A 21,286-nucleotide genomic window follows, 5' to 3' on the forward strand; every position below is an offset into this window, starting at 1 on the left:
TTACTTTTTGTGCAGTGTGGTGGACATATGTGAAAAGAAATCATGGGCGGTTAGAGTTAGAGTTCAGTTTACCCGACCTCTGTTGCCCCTCCTCATCTCTACTTGAGGCTATATTAGCCGCTACTAGCTTAACACACCTGAATCTCCATCCATACTGCCTGCTCATGGTACAAATACTGTCCTCCCAAAGGTAGGACAGCGTCAGTCGATGCATGTTATAGAACTGGATTTTTGACTCTTGTCCGTCGGGAGCAAAGCAGGAAGTCGGGTGAGGTTGTTATAAAGTGACTCTGAAGAGGGTGATGGTCAGGTTAACACTGGAGATCACTGTTCACTTCCCACCTGCAGTTAGCACTGGTTCATTTTAACCATGACTAGGATCCTTCCCTAACCTTACCCTTAACCAAGTGGTTATTACTTTTACCATGACAGCAAAGATCCCCTAACCTTAAGCCCAAACCAAGATCCTTCTGTAACCTTAAAGTAATTATTTTATCCCAGACCTTCAAGTCTTCACCTACAGCTAACCAACATTGTTGGGAGTAACTTTACAAAAGTAACGCAATTACAATAATGTATTGCTTTTTGCTGTCACGCATTAATATAATGCATTACTAAAAAAAAAAGTGAAGTGAAGTGTTGTGTGTTTTGTTTTCTTAATATAACACTGACAAACATTTCAGCACCAGAAAAACAAATCCATGAGTGAAAGACTAACCTTATTTCCTGTTGCGGGAATCCGATGGTCGAGATTGTAGGCAGGGTGCAAACTATGTGGGAGCTCGGCTCCTCTTACCAAGACGGTAGCTCCCCTGATCGATCATGCGTAAAAAGATTTCTATTGGCTATATGTGTTTGTGCTTTAACAAATACTTTAATGATTAGAGAGGCTGTCGTCAGTTCATTCTGAACGATACTGAAAATTAACAAACAGATGATTTGTGCTGAGCAACATGTCTACATGTGTGCCATCTAGATACCTCCATCAGAATCCCCCTACTATCACCCAGATATTTTCTCTATTCTTGAGGAGGAAGTTAACCATTATAAAACCATGGGAAATGTATTAATCTGTGCGGACTTGAATGCTCGAACTGGGGACAGAGCTGACACTATGAACACCCAGGGAGACAAACACTTACCTGGAAGCACCTGCTTCCCCCTCCCTGAATGTCCTGCTAGAAAGAGCTTTGACAAGCTTACTAATAATAAGCGGTATGCAGCTTTTACAGCTCTGCCGTACGCTGGGTCAGTACATAGTCAACGGCAGGCTACAAGGGGACTCTCTCGGTCGCTACACTTACAGCTCAGCTCTTGGCAGTAGTCCGGTAGATTATTTCATTACAGATCTAGATCCAATGTCTCTTAGAGCTTTCACAGTCAGCCCCCTCACACCCCTGTCAGACCACAGCAAAATCACTATCTATCTGAAAAGGGCTCAGTCTAAGTCTGGAGCCCCTAGTGCCTGTGAACTGTTTAACAGCACATACACATACAGATGGACCCCAGACAGCATGGGGGCGTACCAAAAGACACTGGAAAATCAAAACATACATGATTTAACTCATTTATTTCTTACTGAAACATTTCCCCAGAATAATTCTGGTGTAAATTCTGCTGTGGACAAAATCAATTCAATATTTCATCATTTGGCTTTGTTGTCTAATTTGAAAGCCTCCAAACCAAAACCTCAGCAAATGAATAATAACAAATGGTTTGACTAAGGAAAACTTTAAGGAAATTATCAAATGAAAAGCACAGGGACCCAGATAACCACAAGATACGCTGTCAATATGAGGCCATTCTGAAACAATACAAGTACACAAGCACACAGCAAGAAGCAGCTCTGTGAAATTGAGGAATCCTTAGAGTCCAACCAGTTCTGGGAAAAATGGAACACCCTAAACAAAATCCAGCAGGATGAATTGGCGATCCAAGATGGAAATACTTGGATTAATCACTTTAGTGAATTATACAGTAATATTACAAAATATTATGATCAGTACAAGATATTCACAAAATGGAAAACTCTGGAAATGGTGACAAAAAAACAACCAAAACCCTCTAGATTACCCTGTAACAGAACAAGAATTAACAGAAGTCATCCAGTCCTTGAAAGGAAAAAAGGCTTGTGGTATTGATGGAATCCTTAATGAAATGATCAAATACTCAGACCATAAAATCAGATTGGCTATACTAAAACTATTCAATACTATTCTAGCAACTGGAACTTTTCCAGACATCTGGAACAAAGGTTTAATAACCCCAATTCATAAATCCTGAGATAAATATGACCCAAATAACTACAGAGGAAAATGTGTATCCAGTAAACTGTGGGAAATATTCTGCAACATCATTAATAAACAACTTGTCAACTTTCTTGATGACCACAATATTCTGCATAAATTTGCCAAATGCCATTTGGTTTTTTACCAAATTGACGCACAACAGACCATAGATTTACCCTACAGATCAAAAATCAAACATTCAGAAAAGAAAGGTACATGCCTGTTTTGTTGACTTCCATCTGGCACGAGGGCCTCTTCTATAGGCTACTTGAAAGTGGCATTGGAGGAAAAACATATGATTTGATTAAGAACATGTATACAAAAAGTGAATGTGCCATGAAGATTGGAAACAAACAAACAAACAGCGTTCTTCTCCCAGGGCCGGGGAGTGAGGCAGGGATGCAATCTCAGTCCAATTCTCTTCAGTCTATATATCAATGAATTAGAAAACCAATTAGAGAGCTCCACAGCACCTGGCCTCATCCTGAACGACACAGAGATCAGAGGTCTGCTGTATTCAGATGACTTAGTGTTGCTCTCACTTACTAAAGAAGGTTTGCAGCAGCACCTTAATCTCCTGCAGAGATTCTGTCAGACCTGGGCCCTGACAGTAAACACAGCAAAGACTAAGATAATGATCTTTCAGAAACAATACAGAAATCAGGTTACACACAATTCCTATTTAGACACCACTAAATTACAACATGCAAAAAACTACACTTCCCTTGGCCTCAACATTACATACACAGGCAACCTCAACATGGCTGTGAAATATCTGAGGGACAAAGCAAGGAGAGCTTTCTATGCAATAAAAAGAAACATTAAAATCTATATTCCAATTGAAATCTAGCTTGTACTGGCTTGTACTAGATCCAATAATTCTATATGGTATCGAAATTTGGGGCCCAAAACGTAATAATGAATAATGAATTTGACAAATGGGACAAAACAATCATAGAATCTTTCCATACCGAGTTCTGTAAGAGCATCTTGCAGGTGCAGAGAAAAACACCAAATAATCTGTGCAGAGCAGAGCTCGGCCAATACCCCCTCTTAGTAAAAATACAGAAACGATCAATTCAATTTTACAATCACTTAAAATCAGTTAACCCCCATACCATCACAAAACCCTAACATACCAGGAGCTGCAACCAGAGAAGAGTCCCCTCAGCCAGCTGGTCCTGAGGCTCTCTGCAGTAACAAGTCCCCTACAGGACAGCAACACCAACTCAAGCAGACCAAACCAAATTATCAACAAGCAGAAAGAAAAACATATTGAATACTGGAAAGAAACGACCAAAACACAAAGTAAATTCCAATGTTATCTGACCCTAAAAAGAGAATTCACACTGGCAAATTACCTGAGCACAATAAAATGTTGACAACATACACAGCCTGGCCATAGAAAAGGGTCGCCACAGACAGAGCTGGCTACCACAAGAGGAGAGACTCTGCTCCCAGTGTGACAGAAGACAAGTAGAGACAGAGCTGCACTTTCTAACCTCATGCCCTAAATATAAAACACTAAGACAAAAACACTTTGCAAACATTTCCCAAATATACCCCGAATTCAAATTCATATCAGACACACAGAAACTCCCCATTATACTGTGAGAAATGCCCATATATCAAATAATTGCTGCAAAATATGTCTCCTGATGCAATGAAGTGAGGACAACCAGTGGAAACTCAGACTGATAAATAATTGTGCATATTTTCAAATTATTATTATTAGGATTGTTTTTTGTCTATTAAACACACACACGTTTTTAAGCACGGTATTATCTATTTATTTTATTTTAATTTTTAATGTGTTAATATAATAACACACACATGTTACTGTTTCATTTATTTTATTTTAATTTTTAATATATTTAAATTTTTCTAACACACATTCACACAAACACACATACGCTTTAAATACTTTACGCTTTAATTACTTGTTTAATGAAATGTATGGGGTTGATTGTTCTTATGTAGTTTGTATGATGCTTTGGCAATATTGTTGTTACACATTCATGCCAATAAAGCTAATTTGAATTGAATTGGAAAAAAATATTGTAATATAACTAATTACTTTCAAATGACAGTAACTAGTAATCTATAACGTATTACATTTTGGAAGTAACTTGCCCAACACTGCTAACTAAACAGTAACTGTAGAATTATAGGTTTCAACAGTGATTTTAAACAAACTGGCAGACAGACAAATGATGTCATCCAGCCATTAGAGGCGTCAGATCTGAAAATGCTTCTATGTGACATGGGTAAACAACATATTCTGTCATTTGATGGTTCAGTGTGTAAGTTTTAGTGGCATCTAAGTGAGGGTTGCGAATTGCAACCAATGGCTCAGTCAACTCTTACCCTTCCCTTTCCAAGCGCATAGGAGAAGCTGAGGTGGCCGACACGCTCTGTCGGCTCTTGTGCTAAATAATACATGTGGTCCTCCATTTGTCCAAATCCTCTCTTCTTTTCTCACTTCTAATAAACCAGATGTCTTCTTCTTCTTCTTCTTCGTACATTTTCAATGTAGTGACATAATGCGCTCTGTAGTGCTGTTTGTCTGTGTGTGCCACTGTAGAAACATGGCGGCGCATGTAAGAGGACCTGTGGTGTATGTAGATAGAAATGGCTCATTCTAAGGTAATAAACTGTTCATTATTTAAAGCCTTTATACATCACTGAAAATATAGTTATGTATATTATCTTGTATTTTTGTCACTAAATCCCCCTAAATATTACACAGTGAACCTTTAATTTGGAGGACTTTGCAGTTTTCTCCAACTATAGTTGGAATGGTTGTTTTCTGCGCTTTGACCACGGGGGCAGTATTGAGCCTGTGACAGTTTGGATAGATGAGGACTTGATTGCTCCATAGCTCCATAAGGTACATCGTGTCCTCCCAGCAGCAGAATTTAGAAAGTAGAGCGAGGAGAAAATTTTATTTCTGCTTCAGTTTGAACACGCCGCATGTGCTGTAAAAAGTAACAGAAGAAAAGAAACAAGTTATTTATTATAAAAATACACTCAAAACAATGTAAATGGAGTGGTGATGGCGCAATGGATAAGACACATGCCTTTGGTGTGAGAGACCTGGGTTCAATTCCCCACTGTGACACATCCACAATTGTGTCCCTGATCAAGACACTTAATCGCTAGTTGCTCCAGAGGCGTGTGACCTCTGACATAATCAGCAATTGTAAGTCGCTTTGGATAAAAGCTAAAATGAATAAATGATAATTTACATAATAAAACACCATTATTATACTACATAGTTTTTATTAAAATGTGATCAGAGGGATATTGTGTGTGATGGCTGACACCAATCACCACTGCACTCTTCTTACTTCTCTCTCCATCCAGATCCAACACTCCTCCTCTCCCTCCTCCGCATCCTTTCCGTCTGTCTGGCGAGGCTTTGGGAGGAAGGTGAGACTGTTACTGCCATACGTCTGGCCCAAAGGCTCTACGGCGCTGCAGGGACTCGTACTGGTGTGTGCGGGCCTGCTGGCAGCAGAGCGACTGGTTAATGTGTTGGTGCCTGTTTACTCCAAGAACATCGGTAAGCACCAAAAAACACAGACGATGCTTTAAAGGAATAAGAGATCTGGATCTTTCCTTGTTTCTCTTAACGTGTAGAATAAAACTTGTGGTATGTAGTGATATAAAAACTGAAAAGTTTTAATATTCCAGAAACATTGTGAAGCCACAAAGTTTTTTTTTTCAAAACAGGACTTGGGTTGTCTGGGAAGTTGTCTGGGAACTATAAATATATTTCATCACTAAACCCTTTCATTGTTTTAAAAGTTGTTTTGTCTTATATTAATAAAAGTAGGAAACTGCATTCCACTGTCCAAACTGTAGATGGCAGTGTGCTCATATTTTGAAGTGTGGTCTAGGGTCTATCTTGTTTCCTTGTGTCCTTGATTGATCCTTGTTTTATTCCTAGTGTGTTCATACAACCAGAGTTGATTGTGTTTTCATTGAACAATTTGACTGTTTGCCCCAACTTGATTTATTCAGAATTCAGAGGTTTTTGAGAAGTTTCTGGATTTTATATTAAGTGTTACATCCATCTTTTAAAATCAATTGCCCAGACTGCCATGAAAAACGGTACACACAAGCAAAACGTATGTTAGCTGTGGTAACTGTATGACCTATCCTCTGGAGCCCATCACCCCAATCCTTTGCTACCATTATTATCGCTGTTTTTGTTGTCCAGGTGGCAACTGTAACTGTTTGTTTGAAAAAGACGTGTTTGGGTGTAGGAGAGTTATACAGAATCAATAACGTTTTGCACTTCCCGTGTACATGTTTATCATTTGCATTTGTATCTTCATGCAAACCTGATTTAACCCTTGAAAAGGAAGTTCAAATTTATCATCAGATGCATAGAAGCAGAGCATTCAAATTATACCTTTTTTAAACAATAATTACAGCGATGGAAGCAATTGTGAAACCATTTATTGTAAACTTATATTAAAATGAATTATTATAGTAATGGGAAAACTGGATTAATTTCCCCTCTATATTGTAACACCCCAGGAAGAGACACAGCATCACCAGTGAAAAAGTAGCATTTAGCCCAGACAGGAAGTACAACATAGTTATTAATCCTAAAAGAATAAAATAAAAAGCAGTCTAGCCCCCCAGTAATGCAACAGTTACCTAGAATGTTGTATTAGCAACTTCAATTAATAGCCGGAGATTTTGTTTGCTTCTGTCACTGCGCTCACCTTGCCTATTGGGACAGGCGTCCATAAGGGACAGGCCTTTCATTCCTTTCAAAACTCTTGCTCAGCAAAGATGGGAAATAAGCTACTTTCAAGTTGTTTATTTCAACCAGTATGAATACTACTTGAATAAAAAATAGGATTTTTTTACCCATCTCTCTTGTTTACCATACTGGTAAATCTGAATTGTTTCCATAAGATCCATCCATCCATCGTCAACCGCGTATCCTGCGTACAGGGTCGCGAGGAGCTGGAGCCAATCCCAGCTGACATCGGGCGAAAGGCGGGGTACACCCTGGACAGGTCGCCAGTTGTTTCCATAAGATGAACTGAACTGTGTTGCATGTCAATATTGACAAAAATTTTAACATTTATATTTGTATTTCTAAACAGCTTAGAAGTAGCTCAAGTGGGCGACCTGATTTAATATGTCCAGAGAACTTATATAAAAACCAGACCAGGCTTCTGATTGACACCCGCGTTTATTTGTCAAAATGTGTACTAGCTACACCAGGACAGTAAAAGGGACAGGCATCCAACTAGGACTAGGATTTTAATTGAAGTTTTAGTGTAATCTAATATCTTATACTACAAACAATAGACACAAAAGCTGTTTATACATGGATTCCAAACTAACTGAAGGTGGCTGGATATTTATTCTGAGGGACTGAAACCAAATCGCATCTTTTCTGTGATTTAAATATACTTTTTGCATTGAAAGTAATTTCAGACATCAAGCAGCCGCCAGTGTAAATGTAAATACTCCAGTGGTGGGCAGCAGCAGCAATAAGGTAGAGGTTTATGTTTTGTTCAGTTCTGTTCAAACATTCCCTTTTTTAACTGACCATGGCAGCCACACAGTCCTCAGAGGAAAACTAAGCAGGAGCTAATTTCACTGGTATCTCACTTCATGAGCACACTGCCATCTTTAAAATGCAGTATCCTACTTTCATTAAAATAGTGTAAAACAACTTGTAAAACACTGTCACAATGTTTCTGGAATTTAAAAAGTTTTCAGGTTTTGTATTACTACACTAATTCATGTTAAATTCACCTATATAGCTCCAAACAAGCAATGAACAAAGGTATCAGTCAGCAAAAATGGACCTCTAACAAAACAATGCCGCTGTGTGGTTGATGCAGCTGTCTGAAAGTACCTTTAGCCAAACCTTAACAGAATGTTGTTTTGGCAACACATGAGCTTTTACCATGGTTAGCAGAAGAAGCAAATTTAAGATCTCAAACAATCACAAAATAGCTATGAAAAATGAAATACACAGATTATCACCCGAGAAAGAAATTACCCAATGTGGATAACAGTTAGCCTGACCATGATAATCAAGTACAGGATTCTTATAAAAATAGGCTGGTTTGAAGAGTGGTTGCCAGACATTATTTAGGATATTTGTGAGACCAAACAATTCCCACATTTTGTTTCACTTTATTGATTATGTCGCTGAACAAATTAAAGACATGTTTGGCGATCCAAAGATCTGGAACCAGGCTGACTTTGCCTCCAAGGAAATGTTGATTTGAGGTCTGTCATGCAACCAGACAGATCTGACCTCGTTCAAAAAGCATCTAATTTTACATTACTTAGAGAAAAAAAACACTTGAAACATGAATTAGCTTTCGTTTTGAACCATGTATATGAACCTTTGACTTTGGTCTTAACAATGACCCAGAGACATTACTGTAATTGTTGAAACTTTTAATAACTGAGTAAATCCAAAACCAATCACTTCATACATCCATGTAACGTACAAAACAGATTGGGTCAGTTTAGTCATTTGTTATAAAACAGTTCAGCCACAGTGGAATGAGATCTTATGATTGGTTTGAAGGAGGAAGCAAACTTCATCATTTGCCAACGTCTTTTGTACCCTATTTTGTACACATGACTGCATCCACCACAAGGCAACAACCCAGAAGTCTCCACTTCAGAGGAAGTCAGCATTCAGTTTGTCTTCAGCTACTTTTCCCTTTAGAAAACTGGCCATTTGGCTTTTGGAGCAACATGAAAGTATAAGCCAGTGCTGCGAGAATGAAGCCGGGCGCTGCTTTGTGTGATGAGGAAGGCGTGGAAGGTTTTCTGAGGGAGGGAGGCGTGGGGGGTTGTTTTTGGTGTGTGTATGTGTGTGTGTGCGGTGGGTTTTCTGGGAGGTCACCCCCTCCTGCCAGTCATGCTTAGCCGGCATTAGCGGCCTTTTTCGTGGAGTTAACACACCGGTACAACGGACGTTTTGTCTCTGGGTCTGACCCCGCCTCCCACCCTCCCACTCCAGGACCTGATGCCAAAGAGTTGAAAATACCTCCACTGAAAACACAGTGGAAAGTTAAAGCATGTAGAATACACATATTTCTTTATAAATTTCTCTCCACCTTTTCTCCTTTCTTTTCTCAGCATGTCTCTCTCCTTGCCTGGATCTTCAGTTTTTTTTCTTCTCCTCCACCCCTCATTTCTGTCTGTTTTTTCATTTGAACCTGATTCCCAGCACTTACAAGTAGTACAAAAAGGGTAATGAATGTGAATGAGAATGTGTGTGTATGTGTGTCAGAAAGGGGAGCTTGTGAATGTGTTCGTGACTGTGTCAGGGGTGGAAGATCTTTTACCCCTTTGAACTCAATGATTTATTCTCTTAACCTACATCAAATACATTATATGAATTTGCAAGGTAATCAAATAAATACAGTCAATTAAAAAGTACAAGTTTATATATGGCTATGAACTGTATTTGTACTAATTGTACTAAAATACAAGTAGTAGTAAAGTACAAGTACATCAAAATTACACTTACTTAAGTACAGCACTTGTAGAGTAAATGTAACTGTCCACCACTGTCGTGTGTGTTTATTTGGTTTTCACTGCGAGGAAGTTTAATAAGCTTGGATAATAAGAAAATGTTGTGGATTTAACCTTTTAATTTGTTGATACGTAAATTATAAATGCACACCAAGAAACATAATGCTAGTTTATGTGTGTGTGTGTGTGTGTGTGTGTACAGTGAATGAGCTCTCTGCAGGAGGCGGCTGGTCTTCACTGATTACCAGCGTCTGCATCTACACGCTGCTCAAGTTCCTACAAGGAGGAGGGGCAGGTGCGTGAGCGTGTGTTCACATACGGAGGAATGTGTGCATGGAAAATAAAAGGATGTTCATGTCATTGAATAGAAGGTAGCGCCTGCGTGGTTCAGAGTGAACATTAACATGAAGTAATTTGGCGTCTTCCTCTCTCATCTGTCTTTTTCTGTTCTTCAAAGGTACCTCTGGTTTCATCAGCAACCTTCGTCAGTTCATGTGGATCAAAGTTCAGCAGTTTACCAGCAGAGGCGTTCAGGTACTGCTCAGACTTCTTTAACTTCTTCTGTGTTTTGAGCAGTGGCGCCCCCAGAAAATTTTACCAGGGGTGGCCAGATGGGGCCACTGAAAATCCTGGCGTGGCACAGTAAAACCAAAAGAAAAAACTGAATTTCAGGAATTCTATTATGCAGTATATAGACTAGTTGAATACTAAGGAGTCAGACTGATATAATTTGTGTTTTTATTTTACAGTTAATGATACTAATTGTCTAATGTCCATAGACTACAACCAGTTCAGTAAACATTTTGAGTTCAATAAATATCCTGTTTAATGTGTTATGTATCTGTATGTGATGAGCAATTAATTATTCTTCAAAGTAACTACAGTAGTTGACCTTTTTATTTGAAGGAGTGCATTGACTGCAAAGAACAAAACATTTACTGGGAACAAGCCTCAAGATCACAGACATCACGGAGCATAGATATTTTAAACATTTTAATTGAAATATGCAATATACGTCTGTATAAAGTACAAATATCCACAGTATCCACATTTTTAACCACAGGTTTGACCAGTGTCGTTTTTATATGTAAAAATTATGGCACACCAAACATTTCAAAATATGGATACCAGTAAAACTACAATACTCTCTCTTGCTACTGTGTTTTTAACATGTCAACAAACAGCATGGCTCCACAAAACACTTAACGAGAGAGAGAGAGAGAGAGAGAGAGAGAGAGAGAGAGAGAGAGAGAGAGAGAGAAAGATAAGTGCATTTACACAAGTTACAGTATCACTGTCACAAACCTGACTTACATGCATTATTTAATGCATTATTTAAGCCGACACAACCACGCTTAGAACAAATGAGCCTACAGGGCCAAACAGCAGTGAGCTCAACAACAACGAATTAGGGATCCAGACCCTTTCTACAGCTGCTTTCCACAGAGATCCTGCCATTAAAACGGAAAGCACATACATGCATACATACAGCGCAGCGAGCCAGGATATTTGCGTAATAATCCCGGATAATAAAGCAGTATGAAAGCGGCTATATGACAACAACATTGTGACAACAACCGTAATAGATTAGCATGGACACACTGACACTCATCACCATCCCTAGCCTAGTATCAATCGATCCAGCACAACAGTTTGGCCCATGCACAGAGCAGCAGCAGATTCAGGATGATAAAAGATGCTTTCACTCACCACAGCTGAGGGCTCACGTGAGCAGAAAGGTGGCATGGCGTTTTTTTCTCTGGGCAAACTTCTGTATGACTCTTAAGTTTTCTTTTATCCGGGAGCAGCATAAACAGTCTATGTTCAGTAGCAAGTGTCCCTGTTAGAGTGAGGTGAAGTGGTCGCCTCACACACACGCCCGTCCGTTGCCAAAGTTGAATTGTCTTGAACTTTTTGTACGCGACACGGAGCACAAATCATTGGAAGAGAGACTGTTTGTGAGTTTCCAGAATCTATTACTGTTTACTAAATAGGACATCAACAGGAGGGAATTTGCATTCAGAGCATCCCCGCAAAAGTACATGAAGGCCTATCAAGTAAAGTTATGTATAACTTTAACTTAAGTTAAATAGGCAACAGCTGTGTAGCGCAAAGAAGCTGTTACCATGGTTACCATCCATAGAGCGCCTGCCGTTTGCTCGCGGAGCGCTTGTCTCTGATCACCGGAGCAAAGAGCAACCCTGCGGGGCCAAGCGACTACGTTGTGATTTTAAGGACGTTCCAAAGACCGACATCTTCCCCAATTCTGATCAGCGTGTGTAGCTATCCACTTCGTTATGGTATTTGATCGCATGTCTTGCTTTTGTTGATCTGCTTCTCCCACGCACTGCATCCAGCGTAGTCTGCCGAAGCCTCCCTCCGCTGCTTGTTTGGGTGGGTGATTTGCAGGCTGATCAACATCCCACCCCTCCTGTGACCCGTGATTTGACTGTACGTGTATTCAGAGCCAGTGAGCAACGGATTTTCAAAATAATAATAATAAAAACTGCGTTAACGTGCCATAAAATGATTGTCGGCGTTAATTAATCAATACCCGCGATAACTTGCCCAGCTCTAGTTATGATCCAACTCTCACTGAGTTCATAGCTGTTTTCCTCCAACTGTTTGTTATGCTACTTAATGGACTGCCTGTTGGGCAGCAATGTTTACCTTAATGCTAAGTCCAATCTCCCGCTGTTGTCATGTTTTGTAATCCTCTCAGAAAGATGAAGATGAAAACAGGCTTAGGATGGTCTCCCTCAAAGCTAGAGGTGCTTTCCCGTTCACGCACAGCGCTGTCAGTGGCTCCAGTGTCATACACACATAGTTAGCGTGCTAGCCTGTTGTTGCAGACTAGTAGGCTATACCTCTAAACACACAGTACAGTACACCAAATTGTGTAGCAGTGTGACAAACTTATTATAAACTAGCCAGGCAACTAACAGTCTCTGTATATTAGTTAAATTACACTTTTCTTTCTTCTGCAGCTGTGAAAAACACAAACATTTGCTGCAGCAGGCTGACTGTCACTTTAATTTGTGACCTTCTGAGTTGTATTTGCCACTGTTTTGGTTCAGTCATGTACACCCTACAGTATGAAGCAGGTAATTCTGTTTTTGGACTTTTGGCAATCATTCAATCTTCAATTCAATTTATCTTATTTCAGTTCAGTTTTATTTATATAGCTCCAATTCATAACAGGATTTGTCTCATTGCACTTTTCATATAAAGCAGATCTAGACTGCACTCTTTGTAATCATACTCTTTGTGAGACCCAACAGTTCCCACCATGAGCAAGCAATCTGTAATAATAACGATGTTCTACATTCACCAAAGTAATTGCTGAGATCTCATAGGGTAAGAAACATGGTAGTGTATATGATCATACAGATTGAAACAACACAGCAGCTTAGTTGGATTATCTAAACAAGTGTATTTGGAGACCAGAAAGGATTGGGTCATAATTTTACTATTCACCTTTGTTCTCTCACGCAAATACACTGGAGTAACATGGGGATTTGCTTAAAACCATGAAAGTCATCCAGCAGTTTTGCCATGTCCTGAGATCACAGCAATATTATCACAACCCAAAACCAAATCAAAGGCCAAAACTACAAAGATTTGAAGATAAATAAATTAAAATTTGAAATATAATTTCCAACATGATATGAATGCAGCAAATGACTAAATGTATCTCCTCCACGCAGGCTGTTGAAGTAACTGTAATATGCTTAAGGCCACATCGGGGCCTACCTTTGTTCTTATTGGGAAGTAATGTGATCCACTTGTGACACATGACCACTTGTTAATAAGATCCTCTCTTAAGGTTGTTTAATATCTAGTCTAGAAAATCTGTTCTTCTTCCTCCTCTTTGGGTTGAAAAAGCAACAAAAATGTGCAGAGGCTCTGCAGGTTAAACTCTGTTGTTTTGAGACAGTCTTGCCACTCTGTTACATGCACGGCCATGGTATGTGGATATTTCTTTAGGACACACTGGCTCACCCTGCCACGCCCAACGGCTCAATCTAAAAAACACCTGTGCTCTGAGAAGCCTAAAAGCTGCAGAGATAATTTCTGTAACCAAGATAGTGTGTCCACTCCTTATTTCCACGACTCCATGATTTGCTTGTGGCTCATGAATGCAACATGTGAGAAGCCAACAGCAACTCCTTTAGACTGAGTCATTCCTCTGCAATTGCAAAATCATCTGCCAGTGCAGAAAAGCAAAATTCAAATTTACCTTGCTTACATTCGACATGATCTCAGTGAGTAATGGTGTGAGCAGTGTATGTAGTCACATAATTGTTCCTCTCCCTCCACACTTTAGGTGTGTTTGTTTTCCCACCTGCATGGTTTGTCTCTGCGCTGGCACCTGGAGAGACGCACCGGAGACGTGCTGAGGAGCATCGACAGAGGCACCTCCTCCATTAACAACCTGCTGAGGTAGGGCAGGAGGAGGCAGACAGGTGGAGAGGCCTGGCCTAGACTGAAACCACCTGGGTTCAATTTCCAAAACATGAAAAGTTTTCTTCTTGGGTTCAGTAGTAGTGGGTAAGTTCCAACCTGTAATTGTTTGTGCGTAGCTACATCCTGTTCAGTATCCTGCCCACCATCTGTGACATCATCATCGCCATCATCTACTTCATCTCCTACTTCAGTGTCTGGTTTGGACTCATCGTTTTCACCTGCATGATACTCTACCTCAGTGAGTCAATGAGTTAACTTTGGTTTTATTTTCCATGACTTTCTGATGATTAAGAGTTTGATATCTCGTTTGATTTGTTGATGATCTGCTCTACCTCCTGCGCCACAGCCGCCCCACAAAGCCACCAAAGCCACTCTCCCCTTCTGTCAGACATGTAATGAGTGACTTTCATTTGATTTTGATTGTTTAAACTGATCCAATGAAATATCACATTCCTGAATCCTATCCCAGAAATTTTCAAACTGCGAGGCGTGTAGGAGAGACTTTGAAACCCCTGCCCTAACCCAAGACTCAATTTAATTAATTTTAAATTAATTAACAAATTAATAAGCGCTCCATATATGTGAACAAAAAATTTGTTTACATAAAAGTCTTGCATAACTGTACTCTGTCTGCAGCCTGTACCATCTTGATCACAGAGTGGAGGACGAAATATAGGAGAGAGATGAACACACAAGACAACAATGCCAAGTCCAGAGCTGTAGACTCACTGATCAACTTTGAGACGGTAGATAATGCCACACATTTCCTTTTCATTTCCTCTATTTATCAAGGTATAAGTCTGTTGAAAGTTTAATCACAAGCAACATCATATCCAGGTGTGTCCAGATGTGGTCTGCAACATTTGGCAGTCTGGGATGACCAGGATGTTTCGAGATGTGTCTCAGACTGAAGTCTAAAATGTTTGTGGATATTTCAGTTGTACGTCATTTCGGGATGTTTTCAGGAAGTCTTTACTTACTGGATTTGATTGACTCTCACAGGTAAAATATTACAGTGCTGAGGATTATGAAGTCCGCTGCTTTGAGGAAGCCATTCTGAAATATCAAGTAAGCTTGTGTTGCTGTCAAGTAAAGAAAACATCATCTGGGACCAAAGACAAGGTTAAAATCAGATAACAACTCATACCTGTTTGTCATAAGTATAGTACCCTGCTTAACCCAAAATGCTTCTTCTTCTAATCAGTCTTCATGTCTTAAGTCATTTGTCTGTATTTTTTATTGTCAATTAAATGTGTGCTGCTTGTGTTTGTGTAGCACTGTGAGTGGAAGAGCTCAGCATCCCTGGCTCTGCTCAATCAAACCCAGAACATCATCATAGGGTCAGGACTGCTGGCTGGATCTCTGCTCTGCGCCCACCTGGTCTCTGAGGGACAATTCCAGGTATCAGTGAAGAATAAACAAACAGTAGAATCCAACATCAAAATCAGTAGTCTACATATAAGTTACCATAGGTCCAGTGGTTAAAAGTAGCAATTACACAAGCACTGTTCTGAAGTACAATACTTGAGTATTTCAATTATATGCAGCTTTATATATCTACTCCACTACATTTCTTGGGGAAATATTATACTTTTAACTGCACTACATTTATCTAACAGCTACTAAGTTACTAGTTAATAAAAAAAATTAGTTTTAAAAATAAAATAAATGATCAATTCAAAAATATTATAGTGTGCTATAGTTTGAAATTTCATCTGCTTCACTTGTAAACAATTTAGTATTTTTTTTTCATTGTTGTAATTCAGTTTCTCTTTTTAAACAAAAATATCACTGTTCATGTTGTGTATGCTGTCATATCCACCTACCTCTTGTACATAAAAAATAACTGCACAAAATATTTATTCCAGCATCCATTGCGTTACTGTCTTTTTGTCTAAAATGTTGTTGTTTGTGTGTCTGTAAATAGTAGTTTGTGTCCATTTTTTTTAATGCTTGTTCTGTGTATGTACATTGAAAACAATGTTAGACTGGAGTCAAATTCCTCGGACAGTATGTATATAAACACCTGGTCCATAAAATTATTCTAATTCTGATTAATATGTAAAGTAGTTTAAATGTGCTCTGCCTACACCAGCTGTAAAATTAGAATTCTGTTTATGTGTTAAGTACTTCTTCCACCACTGGTCACCTCCACATATGGAGGAAGGAGACTTAGATGTGCATTCTGCTGAGATCTTGATCATCAGGCACCTTGTATGAACTTCACTTACATGGATTTCACAGGGATTTGACCTCAGTGACTCAGATATAACCACAGTGACTTGGCATGACGTCTGTGAGTCTGACTTGGACACAATCTGAATGGCTTATGCACATCCTTGGTTACTTCTACGTGGCCTTTGTGACTCTGTGATTTGCTGGACCACAGTGACTTGGTCGTGACATTGATCTGAATTTGCAACTTGAGTATATAATCTCTATAAATCACCTCAGACATTACATTGGCAGCAAGCTTAGGCCGTATAAAAGAAGTGGACGTAGCCACCATGACGTCCGCCATTAGTTTGTGGACTACGGTTTTAAAGCCTCGGGTTTGTCATTTTGACCATTGCCATCTTGGTTGTTTGGAACCAAAAGTGGACATATTTGGATGAGTCAGTGGAGCTGGGGAGGGATACGGCTGACAGGTTTTCATGGTAGCGGCTTGTCAATCACAAGGTAGCCACGCACTAAAGCATAACATGCTTTATCGTCTATTTACCTTTAAATGGTAGCATAATTTACTAAATGAACATCATGCCGTAATAAAGAAGACTTGGAACACAGATGGAGACCATAAACTCATTAGTAAAATGTTTACTGAGGTAATAAATCAGGTGAGAAGTAGGGTCATTTTCTCATAGACTTCTATACAATCGGACTTCTTATTGCAACCAGTGGACTCGCCCCCTGCTGCACATTACAAAGCTGCTCTGTCGGAAGCTTAACGTTCACTGTATGTGTTTACTTTTCCATCAGGTTGGAGACTACGTTCTGTTTGGAACCTACATCATCCAGCTGTACACTCCTCTGAACTGGTTTGGTACCTACTACAGGTGAGATGAATGTACAGTCCAGGAGGTCCTATAGACATATATCTCATATTTGATTGATTGCCGGGGGGGAAGGGGTGTTTTATAGTAGTAGTGCTGTATTTCAGATACTGGTGACTGGATTTTTTTCAAATTTGTGATTGATGTGTCCCGATCTAATAATACAGATTTTGCATAATGTGTCGCTACAGGCTGATTCAGAGTGCATTTGTTGACATGGAGAACATGCTGGTACTGTTGACAGAGCAGAAAGAGGTGAGTCACAAAACAGAATTATCATCAGGAAAATAATACATCAGGTGTATTATTTTTATTTTATAGTGTCATTTAAATTGGACCAACCCACTATTGGTGGTAATGAACAGCTTAACTTTGTATGCAATGATTTTTGTGTGAATGCTGATTAGTTAGGAAAAGCAACCAGCCTTAATTAGTTAGGAAGGTTGCAAATTTTATTCCAGGCAGATTTATCAAACAAAATATTTCTTTCACCTTTTCAACAAAAACATCAAAGGTGAGTAACACACCGTGTCCATGTTAACCAAAAAGGGTCATTATCAGAAAGAGAAGTGTTCTTCCTTCTTCTCCCCACTTACATCAGAACAGAGGTCAGGACCTGCATTCAGGGTCAAGGACACTTCATAGAATAGGGAGAAGTTTAGATTCAAGCTCTTCTGGTTGAAAAGACACAAAGTGATAATGGCACTCAAAAGAGGCTGATAATGTTGCACATTCGTAAAATGGTGAAGGTGTCAATATTGTCTACTATGACTTTTTGTCCAGGATCCCTGTCATAATTCTTATTCTTAAAAGTTGATTATATTTTATATGTGTTTTTTATGTGTTTTACTATAGATTAATTGTCATTGGTGAACTCCTATGTATTATTGCTAATCTTTTTAATAATCAGCATGAACTGTAATAAACTGCTATTGCAAATGCATCAAAAATAGAAAAAAAAGTTTAAAAAAAAGTTAGATCAGTTTAGACATAAAACTACTTCCTTCCTTCCTAAATCTATTGCACTCTCTTGTTAAGCAGAAAGTAAAAATAATTACAGACTAACATAATCAGAAATGAAATATAGGAAGGTGTTATAATAATAATAAAAATTAATATAAATATAATAATAACAGATAATACACATAATAAAAACTAGTGTTCATTTCTGATCAGGATCACTGCTTCAGTCCTTCTTGGAAACAGAGGATTAGGAGGTCAACAAGCATTTGTGTGTGACTTTGTGTGTTTGTGTGTATTTGTGTTACACATACCAAAACACAGAGTCTGCGTGTATGTCTGTGTGTGTACGTCTGTCTTTTTGTGTGTGTCTCGGTGGGAAAAGGCGTCCTCCGGCTGCCTCACTAAAGGCTCCCTACATTCACAGGCCCTTGATATGGTAAACAGCCACATGAATGTACACAAAAGCATTAGAGCACCTTAAAAACACAGCGGGCCTTTTCTTTGGCTTGGGAAGCTGCAGGCGAGGGGAGTCTCGGAGGAGGAGGGTGAAGAGGAGGTCAGCGAGGAGAGAGGGATTGCAAAAGCTGATTACAAATTGCGATCAAACTTTCCTTGTAATATTTTGAAAATGTTAATGATTACATTATTGTTTTTAGCTACGATTCGCCTGTTACTCATGCCGCCTCACCAAGCTCCGTGTGTTCTCGCATCTTTAATGAACAAAGTGTTCAGAGTTTTGCACATTCTTTCAGAGCCAAAGCCAACACCTGTCTGATTCCAACACCAACAACCTGGTCAATCACTTCAATCATATCTGCTTGTCGTCACTAAATATTATCATTACTACACATAAATCTCAGGTTTCTGTTTAAGACTGTGGATCAGCTGGTAAACCCAACCCCTCCTTGTGCCTCAGCTGGAAGTAATGATGACTGTGAATTGTTTTTATCTTATTTCAACGTCCACCCACCTGCTTGTTCCGGAGCTTTCGACTGTATCACATGGTCTTCATCAGCAGATACTCCACTGTCATTTTGAGCTCTTTTGCCGTTTCCAAGTTAAAGATTGAACTGTCAAGCTCAACTGATACGCAAACATGGACAAGAGGAAGGTAGTTGAGTAGGTTGACCTTGACTTGAGACCAATGTCATATTTTTCTGGTATCTCTATATTTTGGACAACAAATTAAAAACTGAATGTCGTCTTTTTCCTTTTATCTGTCCCTGTGTGATACACGTCTCTTCTCTCATCGTTTCCTCCTCTCACCCCCTCCTCCTCTTCCTCCTCCTCACAGATTCAGGATGCTGATGATGCACAGGACTTGCAGCTCACAGCAGGTCAGGTGGAGTTTGACAGAGTCTGTTTCAGCTACGTGCCAGGGTGTGTAGCCAACAACTAATCCACCTTGCAATAATTTGATCTTATTTCATTCAGTTGCACACACAAACTGTAGAAAAAACGTCAGCATTGTTTTTTTTCTACAACACTTAGAGGGAGGAGGTCAGGGTAAATGGTTCGGCATACAAAAAACTCCTGACTGTGACACTGGAGACCGCTGTTTGCATCATGTGTCAGTGGTGATTTGTTTAAAAACCATGTTTTACCATACCTTAACCAAATAGTTTTTGTTGCGTAAACCTAACCAAACCCTAACTACTGAAGTGACAGATCAGAAAACATTTATATGAATCACTTCGATAATGATATGCATTTTAGAAGGCAGTGACAAATGACCTGTTTAACACATTAGGTTGAAAGAGCTTGTTTAAAAAAACATAGTTAAAAAGATTTGAATATGCAAAGGAGCTATGACTTAGACAGTGCAACTCCAATAAAATGAAATAAACAATATGTGATCCAAGTACTTGGATGTATATTAAATTATTAGGGATACATGTTCAGTCACAATTATATCATTTGAAATTCTAATCGTATTCTGTGGCTTCTATTTTGAAGGACAAGCTACAACTGTATTCCGAAGTAGTTGGTTACCAAAGATGAAAAACACATATGGAGTTTTATTAATTGAACGTCTTGGTTGGCCTCCCGTCTGAATTGGCCTTTATGTTGTATTTACAGCATTATGTGAGTAAACATGCCAAAGAAGAGCCAGTGTTGGTGAATTGTGTGAGAACATATACAGCAGACATTTCACTTTGAACATGAATTACTTTATTAACTAATGTAACATTACATTTCTAAACGTTCAAGGTTGTGTTTTACTGACACAATTAAAGAGAAGCCCTGACTGATTGAATAGGGGTTATGTGAAATTCAGTTTGAACCTGACTGTCGCTGGTATGTGTGTGTGTGTGTGTGTGTGTGTGTGTGTGTGTGTGTAGCACTGAGATTCTCAAGGATGTGACCTTTACAGTGGAGGCGGGACAGACAGTTGCTTTAGTAAGTTGTTTATTACATCTAGTTTCCTATTACAAGTCTATCTAATTTTAAAATAACATTTTCTCGCTTGTTTTACTATATTTGTGGGATCTAAAAACTGAGAGCTATACTTATGGGGACGTGGTATTAGGGTTAGAATTGGGCCACAGCCAGGGTTGTGCACATAGCTGTGCTGGTAAAGGTAAGGGTGAGGGGCAAGGGAATGCATTATGTCAGTGACAGGTCGCCAAAAAGACAGTGACACAAGGCTTTGTGTGTGTGCAGGTTGGCCCATCTGGATCAGGGAAGAGCTCCATCCTGCGTCTGTTGTTCAGATTCTACGACCCTCAGAGTGGCAGCATCCGCATCGATGGTCAGGACATTTCCAAGGTAAACACACTTACATATCACATACATCATAACACATAAGAAAGCCACACACACACACTTTCAATTCAGTTCTTTTCAAATCATAAGCAGCTTGACCATTAACTCCAAATTGCGTTTTCTTTCATTACTGCCAACAATGATAGATTTATTAGATTTATTTGCATCCTTCCACTAAACAATACAGAACATTTGTGAACATCTGAACAT

The 21,286-nt window shown here is 39.2% G+C and overlaps 1 protein-coding gene across 1 annotated transcript in view; it reads left to right on the top strand.

Annotated features, from left to right (window-relative positions):
- Window positions 1-4,919: 4,919 nt before the first annotated feature.
- Window positions 4,920-21,286, top strand: part of abcb6b (ATP-binding cassette, sub-family B (MDR/TAP), member 6b) — a 35,298-nt gene continuing 18,931 nt past the window's right edge. The window contains exons 1-14 of the mRNA XM_038719924.1: window positions 4,920-4,934; window positions 5,655-5,853; window positions 10,030-10,122; window positions 10,285-10,361; window positions 14,155-14,270; window positions 14,411-14,532; window positions 14,931-15,040; window positions 15,297-15,362; window positions 15,570-15,695; window positions 17,274-17,350; window positions 17,539-17,602; window positions 19,605-19,690; window positions 20,653-20,710; window positions 20,975-21,079. Of these exons, the coding sequence (XP_038575852.1) occupies window positions 4,920-4,934; window positions 5,655-5,853; window positions 10,030-10,122; window positions 10,285-10,361; window positions 14,155-14,270; window positions 14,411-14,532; window positions 14,931-15,040; window positions 15,297-15,362; window positions 15,570-15,695; window positions 17,274-17,350; window positions 17,539-17,602; window positions 19,605-19,690; window positions 20,653-20,710; window positions 20,975-21,079 (1,314 nt within the window). The remainder of the gene's footprint in view (window positions 4,935-5,654; window positions 5,854-10,029; window positions 10,123-10,284; window positions 10,362-14,154; window positions 14,271-14,410; window positions 14,533-14,930; window positions 15,041-15,296; window positions 15,363-15,569; window positions 15,696-17,273; window positions 17,351-17,538; window positions 17,603-19,604; window positions 19,691-20,652; window positions 20,711-20,974; window positions 21,080-21,286) is intronic.

This window comes from Micropterus salmoides, unplaced genomic scaffold (assembly GCF_014851395.1).
Source record: "Micropterus salmoides isolate LMB-PRFRI ecotype aquatic unplaced genomic scaffold, ASM1485139v1 Ms_hic_scaffold_15, whole genome shotgun sequence".
In the NCBI taxonomy this organism is placed as follows: Eukaryota; Metazoa; Chordata; class Actinopteri; order Centrarchiformes; family Centrarchidae; genus Micropterus; species Micropterus salmoides.